This window comes from Nothoprocta perdicaria, unplaced genomic scaffold (genome assembly GCF_003342845.1).
Source record: "Nothoprocta perdicaria isolate Ctin4 unplaced genomic scaffold, notPer1 scaffold_6, whole genome shotgun sequence".
Lineage (NCBI taxonomy): Eukaryota > Metazoa > Chordata > Aves > Tinamiformes > Tinamidae > Nothoprocta > Nothoprocta perdicaria.
Window position 1 is genome coordinate 6706210 of NW_020455865.1, and position 9325 is coordinate 6715534.

General features: G+C 41.7%; 1 protein-coding gene across 1 annotated transcript; it reads right to left on the minus strand.

Annotated features, from left to right (window-relative positions):
• Positions 1 to 362: 362 nt before the first annotated feature.
• Positions 363 to 5736, minus strand: TLR4 (toll like receptor 4). Its single transcript, XM_026049461.1, has 3 exons — positions 5470 to 5736; positions 4513 to 4679; positions 363 to 3128 (listed from the first exon to the last, which is right to left on the minus strand). The coding sequence occupies exons 1-3, from the start codon at positions 5590 to 5592 to the stop codon at positions 869 to 871; spliced, it is 2550 nt and encodes an 849-aa protein (XP_025905246.1). The 5' UTR covers positions 5593 to 5736; the 3' UTR covers positions 363 to 868.
• Between the last annotated feature and the right edge of the window lie 3589 nt (positions 5737 to 9325).

The window sequence follows — 9325 nt, forward strand, 5'->3', positions numbered from 1 at the left end:
CTTCTTCTGGTACTGCTAATTTTTTGATTCTTCCAAAAGATCTCAAGTCAGTCCCCCAGGAGCTGTGTGATATGGGTATAAATAAAAGTTCCTGGTCAGGGAAGTATTTGGGAGTTTCAATATCTGGTCTTGGTCTAAATCAAACTGAAATAAACATTCAGGGGAAATCTCCTACCAACCACAACCTCCCACACACCAATGACATAAGTGCTGAGCTTCACTGATTAGCTGCCAGTCTGTGACTGTAGGCAACTCGTTTTCCTCTGCAGGGCTTTTCCCCTGAATCATGGTTCCTGAGGAGACTGGCCCAAGACTTCTGTGATCCAAATCCTGTTTCTTTTTCCTACCATGTACAGACCCAAGAATCCTATACCTTCTCTTTCCATGGTAGATCCTGAGGTCCACTTAAAGAAACACACCAAGCTCCTCTGTGGAGCTCTGAGCTCCAAAGCAGCACATCAAGCTCCACTGAATAAATTGTCCATGATCTAAAACAAGTTTCAGAAGTAGATAAGTGAGATAAGAGAGCAGTCCATCCACCCATTTTCACATCTATTCAGTGATAAACCAGACCTACATGGATTGCTAGACCACCTTCCTTTGAGGCAGTTTTACACACAAAGATGGAGCTCAGACTGGCTTCCACATATACAGCTCTTTAAGCTGTAGTAACTCCTTAGCTTGCAGGTTCCTTTTAGGAAGGGCAAATAGCAAGGTAGATGTTCATATAATGCTTTTCCTTTGCCTTGGTCCACTTCCTCCACCTCCATCTCTGAACAACCACAGAACTTCTAGGCACTAGCCATCAGCCAAGGCTAGAATGGCTGGGAAGAGTAGAAAACAGGACAAAAGTGATGCCACTTCATCTTTACATAAACTTAACCTCTTCATGATTYCTTGTTTTGCCTTCTAGTAAGGCGCCTGTCAGCTGCCTCCAGAAGATATGCCTGCTTATTTCCCTGTTTTTCCACTCCAGATATGTATTCCTCCTCAGGTATCGGGATAGCCCCAGCCTTTGCCTCAGCAAGGCCTTATCTACATCTTCCAGGACAATCATGATGATTCCAGCCTTCCCTTCAACAAGTTGCCAGGACTGGGCAATGTCAAACTCAAAGCTACACCACTTGCTCTCCAGAAAGTCAGAAGAAATGACTGCAATAACATTTCTGCTACTCAAGAAACCTTCTTGGATGATATTAGTAACAATGGGAACCCCTGGTAAGAAATCTCGGTAGTAAAGACAGAGCTGGAAGGGAGGTTTTCCTCCTTCTAGGGGCTCCACCAGCTCTTTTATCACCCATTCTTGGTCTTTGCTGGAATGGATAACAAATGCATCATAAGTGTCTCCCCTTTCAGCAGAGTGTTTACACCCACTGAGCAGCACCAGTGAGTAGTATAGCTGGAAGTAGTACTTGTAAATCAGGAATAGAAACACWGCTACAGCGAGCAAAATACTCAATATGAATGCCACTGTGCTTGGTTTGAGATGGCAGGAGRACAGATCAAAACTAGACAGGCTCACATTCTTCACATGTGCAGGGATGTGGCACATCATTAGCTCCTTGTTCCGCAGTATCTTCTGCTTTTCCTTGATCCATTTCAGAAAGTTTAGGTGTGTGCAAGAGCAATCAAACAGGTTGTAAGAGAGGTCTAACAAGACCAGACTACCAGGCACACTTTCCATAGCTGAATCCAACAGAACAGTCAGCTGGTTGTGGCTGAAATCCAGGACTGTAAGGGCCTGGAGAGGCTTGTAGACTAAAGGATCAAAGGTTAGCAGCTTATTGTTACTGATATTTAGCTCTTTTAATTCAGAGAGAGACGCAAATGTACTTTGATCCACATGTAGCAGTTTGCAACTTGAAATATCCAAGGTGTGGAGGCGAGTTAGGTTTTTTAAGTTGTTGGACAGCTTGTTGTTCTCAAAGGAGTTGCCTGCCATCTTAAGAACCTGCAAGGAGTGTAAGCCACAAAATGTACACTGGGATTTAACATGAGTTCGAGTGTAGGAAATATCAAGGTAAATGAGTTTCTGAAGCGAGAGAAAGACAGGATAGGTGCCAGGACCAATTAACTTTGTGTGCTGAAAGTCCAAGGTTAACAAATTCTTTATATTAGTGAAGTCTCCAGTGACACTGATGTCAGAATTGAAGCTTAGGTTCAAATATTTCAAATTTAGACATCCACGAAAAAGAAGGGAACAGCATCTGGTGAAGGAGAGACGATTCTCACTCAAATCCATGACCTCCAGGTTGGTTAGATGGTTAAAGTACTCCCGGAAGCTGTTGAGGTATTTGCTCTTGGTAATACGAAGCGCTCTAAGCTCCTTGAAAAGAGACAGCTTCACAGCAGGCACTTCCTTAAACTTGCATTTCTTGCACTCCAGGTATTTGACTTGAGACAGYAAAGGAACATTTGACACCTCTTCTAGATGGAGGTTCACCAACCGAATACTGGAGACATTGCCTATGCAGTCAAAAAGAGTGTCTGTGTTATTCTTAAATTGCCTGAAGCAGATCAAGACAAACTCCTGCATCTGCACGTGGCACAGTCCACTCAAGAGTCCACTCTGAAAGTTCTTCAGTCTCTCTCTGTCCCTGAATTCACCCACTATTAGTCTGTTGACCTGTAAGCCAGTCAGACCTTGAAGGCAAGAACGCATCACATTGATGGTCTCAAAAGAGGACCTTAATGCCAGCTCACCGAGGTGGATCTTTGCAAAGGACCCTGGCTGGATGTATTTTATATCATTCAAGGAAAGCACCAGCGTGAGGTTGAACATGTTTGCTTCCCTCAGGATATCAAGGTCTCCTTTGGAGATATATGTGATCTTATTGGAGAGTAAACTCAGGTGCCTGAGAGAGGTCAGATTAGCAAAATACTTGGGAAGCTTTAATGAAGCAATTTTATTGTGTCCCACATTCAGCTCCTGCAGGTTATGCAAGTGTCCAATGGGCAGGTCAATCAGAGAGGATATGTTATTTTCCACTAGCACAAGTCTTCGCAGAGAATTTAAGCCATAGAAAGATAATGGCCCCAGGTAATTGAAGAAATTGGCAGTTAGAATTAAAGTGGAGAGGTTATAAAGATCCTTAAATGAGTTATCTTCAATTGTACGGATGTGGCACCTGTTGGGCAGGAAAAGACGATAAATGTGCATGAAAAACTGTCCTTTTCAATATGTTCACAAACATTATTCCACTGTTGCACTAAGCAATAAAGAAATGTTCTCAGACTCCACCTCACTCTGGTGGTATATCTGGCTCTAGTACACTGGTCAGAGAAGAGCTCGTCCTCCTGAATCCAGCACCTACCTTGCAAGACAATGAACAGGTCTACAGGTCAACACTGTGATTTCCCAAGAGAAGGCAAAACTAATCTGCCACACAAAAGGTACTCTTGCATATGAGGACACCTTCCATCATCTCTTCCCACTCTGGACTTCAGCTGCAAAGCAAGAGACCATGGGCCATGGCGAAGGTTGAGATGCATGCAGGCAGCAGGACAGAGGCAAACATAGGTGGAACTCACACTTGATGCCTATCGTTGATGGCATACTAAATATAGTATATATATATATCGTTGTATATATCGTTGATGGCATACTAAATACAGTATTCTCTTGCATGCTTTCACCCTTCAGACCGTCACTTTGGTAACATTTACCCATCGCCCCGGCACCAGTGTGCTGCAGCAGTGGCAAAGCTCACAACTCATTCTACAGTTTTGCTGCTCATACCTGAGAGGGGATAGTTCTCAGGCCATGTTGGCTGGTAAGGAGATCAAAGACAGGAAGAAACACAGCTGGCCACCTAAAGATTGTTTTATGTGGAAAAAACCAATTTTTCAGAGCCAAACCTATTCTGGAAGGAACCCAGACAGTGCCTTACAGCAAACCTGCTCTGCCAGTCAACCACTTCATAACTGTAATTGTCATGGGGCTGAGTGACATTTTTCAGTGAAACAGTTTACCCGGAGAAACTGTCATCTCAAGTCAATGGAAATTATACATCAATTCAAATTTGCTAATAAGCTTTCCCCATCTCCTCCCCCAGATATGGGAAAAGAAGGGAAAGAGAAAATGATGATATTTTAAAACAACGTTTTAGAAAATGAATATACTTAGGCTTTTTTCTTTTTCTTTTTTTTTTTTTTTTTAACTAAGAGAAACAGCCCACCTAAAATGTTCCATGACAGAGTTTTTTTATAACAGTAAAAAGTTTTACATTTTTCTTCTTTGAAGAGAAGCAAAAGGTTGATTGTCCTCCTCCTTCCACCCCAACCCGCAAGGTCAGACCAACAGACGCCACTTTGCACACAATGCCCACACCCAATGGCTGCACTAAAAGCTGCACATCACTTGACTGTGGGTCTGTGCAGAGACAGATGCAGGAATAAAGTCAATAGCAGGAAAATGAACACCAAAGACCAACAGAAATCTAAGATAAGCAACCATTAAGGCACAGCTGGTGAAGGAAGATTAACCAGTATCCATGTAAAAGGGCTCATTACCTTGTAAGATCCAGAAGCTGTAGTTCTGGGACTGAGGAAAAGTAGTTTGGTCTCAGTGATTTCAAGTGGCTGAAACTGAGATCCAGGTTCTGGGTAGTATTTGGGACTTCAGTGAGAACTCCAGAGCTRTTCAGTCCTACGCATCTGAAAGTTATATTAGGGATGACCTGTAACAGTGACAGATCTGGTCACAGTTGATACCTGCACTTTACAAGCGTTCAGAAAATTGGACTTTCAGGGAAGCAGAGAATAGAATGAGCAACCTTGCAGCTCTTTGCTAAATAAGCTGCCCCAAGCTTCAGGAAATAATTTCAGGTCTCCTAAGCAACTCCCACACTTTAATAGGACCAGTCCTGTTCCACAGGAAAAGCTACATTTCTTGCTGATTAAGGGAGGTACAAAACCACAGGACTATATTCCTTGAGGCTATGGATGAACTGGCAGCGACCTTCGAGAGAGCCAGAAAAACAAACAAACAGGATGCCTGGGGTGTCCTGGATCAGCTCTCAGCTTTATTACATTGCTGACAAGCGAATAGTTCTAACAGAAAATACTCTGCTAGTAAAGGGTATCTGCAAAAGTTTGCAAAAGGCAGTTTATCAGTGCCCAAGTACTTGGGGTTCTGTACATACAAATGAGGCTAAAGCACTTTGCAGAAATAATAGTTAGGGTTTGCATTTCTTCCTGAAGAGAAATGTAATCTATTAGCTTAACTTTACTGTAGTAACTTCAGAGGTACAGCAAGATTTATGCGGCCAGTTCTGGTTCTCAGATTTTTTGAGACCAATATTCAGTTCAAATATCAATTGCCCTCATAACATCCTTGGAAAAAAACATGAGCTTTCATAATACTSTACACCTAACACTATACAGATTTGATCCACAAATCTCCCAAGCAAAGGGAAAAGTTACTGCAGTGAAACACACGGATTTTGTGCTCTTTTAGAGATCACGTACCTCCAAACAGGGATCAAGGAGGCAGCATACCAGCTGTGACAGGACAAACATCAGCCGTGGCAGCACCATGAGTGTCCACGGGGGAAAAGCTGCTCTCATGGGCATCTTCAGGAGTCCAAGCATTCAGGAGAAAGGACCATGGATATAACTTTAAGACGAGGAGCAGTAAACCTCCTGAACTGCCAAGCGTTTCACCACTCTTGCTTCTCACTGCTTGTCACCGAGAATTGCACAGAACTGCTAGGGAAGTGAAATTAGAAGCTGCCTAGCTTAGAAGGTTTCTAAGCACGCTCTGAATGAATTGCTCTTCTTGAAGCTATGTGTTAAAAAAAAAATACAAAAAAAAAAAAAAAAAGGAAGTAATGAGAGGTATAGTTTGGACTAGAAATTAAAGAGGAATATGGGTTGTATCAGTGTGTCACTTGACTCAATTGCCTCAGCTTAGCTCAGGGCAAACTGGCTAAATATGGAAGTTACTGTGAAATTCTAAGTCCACATTCAGGAAGGTCACTTTTCACCCRTATCTGAATGCACTGTGAGAATGGCTGACTTTTTATTCATTAGTCCCTCTGCCGCACTTTCAGATATACYACACTGGCAAGAAGTGCAGAAGTGTGAAGTTTGGGCAGGTGTTTTCTTGAGCTAGGTAGTAACAGTGTTATTTGTGGCCATGTTCTTATGAACATGCGTCTAGAATTTATCCATCTGGCTGCACCTCAGCATTGCAGTTTCTCCCATGAGGAACTAATTGAGATTGAGATTGCACATGGCAATGCATGAGTGGCAAACAGGAGCGGAATATTCATGGATCACTCACAGGTGCTGTCTCAGCCTGCACAGCACAGAAAACCTGCATCAGCCCCGAGTCCTGCCCTTGGCTGGGTGCTGGTGAGGAGAGYGTGTCGAAGAGGCACAAACACCCCAGCTGGGATTAGAGTTGCTGTGTGCCCTGGCTGTGCCTGAATCTGTGTTTAAAGCTTTGTTACAGGAGTTTGCAGAGGTGCATCTCTATACCTTCCCTAAGACATAGTGCAGATACAGCTATTGTTTCTGGAAGAGGCTTTGTAATATGCCAAATTTGATGATATCTCTTCAAATATGTGATATCTCTCTTCAAAATGTGAGCTCTCTAATAAAGTTCCATGGTTCCCTGCCTTTTTTTTTTTTTTTTTAGTGGATAGCTAAGCAGTGTTATTGGGGATCCACTATAGACTGCCAAATGTTTTTAACACACATAGATAGAAGATAAGCAAAAATCAGAGATGAGAATGGGATACTAGTTGAGAATAAGATGGAATATGGAACAGCTACTTATGAAAGTTTTAAAACTGCTATAAAATGTAAGCTACAAYACCAGGCTTACAGGGAAAAGTTTAAAATACCTGTGGAAGTGTGGACTTCTTTAGTGGGTCAGTGGAGGGACGGAAAACCTAAAATAAAAGATGATCTCCATGATGAAAAAAATGTCGCAGCACAATGGGAGCTAAAACTGACACACTGATATGCAGCCAGAGAGCACCTATTAAACCAGCAGACAAAAACTTTGTCAAAATTGGGCAAGTTCTGCAAAAAAGGGTTTCTGAAAAGACGYTAGTGATTGCAGGTATTTGCTTTTATAGATGGAATCAAAAGTGAAAGGAAACAATTGCTGACAGCTTCTGTGTCTGGATTAAGGAAATTGGCAGAGCATCCTGTCTGTGGAGAGGACAAATGAATGTGTCCTTTGGCATTCAATATGCAGAATGAAGCAATCCACATTTAATTTTTATCTAAAGCTGAGATGAGCCTGAAGTATGCACTAGAAATTACCATTTCAATGAAGACTCACTGAAGATGTTTGAGAGTTTAGGAGGATCACAAAATCTACCCAATAACCATGCCTAGGGGTCATGGAGAGTGCAGCTTGAAGGACATTCAAAGGACATTCAAATGCTGCATCCACTATAGGGGACAGTTTCATAGCTTATGTCATCACTGGTTCAAGGACAAACCGTATACTAACTGCAAGGAAGGGGGTACAAGCAGAAAACATGGAAGCTAATGCATGAAACCCAGCCACCAGTTTAGAAAGTCAGTGCCAGTTAACTTCATATTCTTCAGCTTGCACATAACAATGTGCAATGACTGGAGAGACTCATAATGTCTCTATAATTACTTCCTTCACTTTGCAAGAAACAAAAGTATTATTTGGAATCCTTTAAAGTGACAAGAATAATATCTAAAATGACACATGATTCATTGTGCTGGTAATTTACTGTTAGGATCATTAAAGATCTCTTAGAAAGGAGGTGTTACAGAAAATCTCAATATTTCTAAAATCATCTGTCTGGGAAAGCTTTGCTCTCCAGAACAATATCATAATATAAGTAACACAACAGCAAACAGCAGGTACTCAGCCTCTGTGATCTGAAGCAAAGTAGTCAGGCATTACCTGACATGATGAAGTATCTAATCTTTTCTTATATATAAAAAAAAAAAAAAAAAAAAGACCTCCTGCTGAAAACAAAACTTTGCAAAACTCTTGGATCATATAACTGGTAATATCTTCTAGGCATTCATTAAGGGAACTTGAAAGTATATGAACAGTAGATGAATTTTTAACATCTGCAAAATGAGCCAGTAACTTGCTAAGGAGACAAAAGTAGCAAGAGGATCACAGCATCCATCTAAGACTCTGATATATGAGATAGGTTGAGACAAATGGAGTTATCCTAACATGTCAGTGATGTGAATAAATAGGCCATTGTAAGTATGGTGATTTCAAGGCCACAGGTAACCCAGTATCACATGGAGATGAACTCCTATTGCCCCAAATTTTTAGAAGTACTTGAGAAGTTCAGGCACATCTCATATCATGCTGCACCAGATAACCAAGGATTGCTGTCATCTGAGTTGCAACACTGGCCATGCTTGCCCTCCTAGCTTGCACAATATCAGGCAGCAAACTTGGTTTAACAGTCACCTGTGGTGAATTAAGGTTGAATTGCTTTGTGTTGCAGCTCGGTTCTTGGCTCAGAACATGTAGCCAGTTTGCAAGTCCTCAAAATTCACTTGATACACAGTCACTTCTTATACTTGGCAAGTCAGTAATCTGCTCACATCTCAAAGGTTGTCTGAGTGGATAGGAAAAGAAAAAGGAAATGTCTCAAAAATTCAGCAGGCTGATGAATTTCCCCAGACATTCTGTTGGGAAAGACAATTTATTTAAACCACAAGAAAAGAATTAAAAAAAAAAAAAAAAAAAAAAAAAAAAGATGGCATTGAGAAAGTTTGCTTCAAAAGATACCACAAACACATTGTTTCCTTGGAATGGCTGGGGTCCACCTCATACAGCAGCCGTATGGTATTCCATGACTGGAGAGGAAGCCAAGAAACTAATATTGGAAAAGGTTCTTATGACAGGTTCTTAGTGCCTATAACATTTGCTTATGCTGCTTTCCCATATGTAACAGGTATAGTAATTTCACACTTGATCAGCCTGAAAAATGTAATGCCTTTGGTTTGGGGTCTTGTATGTCTGAAGATCAGAACCATGTTGAGAGTGAGAGAGAAACTCTGCAGTTAGTTGGGGGTGTTAGACAGCTTCACCACTGTCCRTCTGCGCAATGATGGGCTCTAGTTACAGATCATTTAACTGCTAGTTAAAAACAAGGAGTGCCAGCAATGCAGATTGCTTGTCATGCCTGTGATTGTGACAGGTAAGGGCATGGAGGTGGAAGCAGAGCCAGTCTTTCCATTAATGGTATAGACCAAGTAACCCAAATGGTGCCACCCAAAACAAAACATAGCCTAGCCTACCTAAGGTGTCTCCTATTGTAGTAAAATACAGGTATTGATCTACACAGGGGAACGAAAC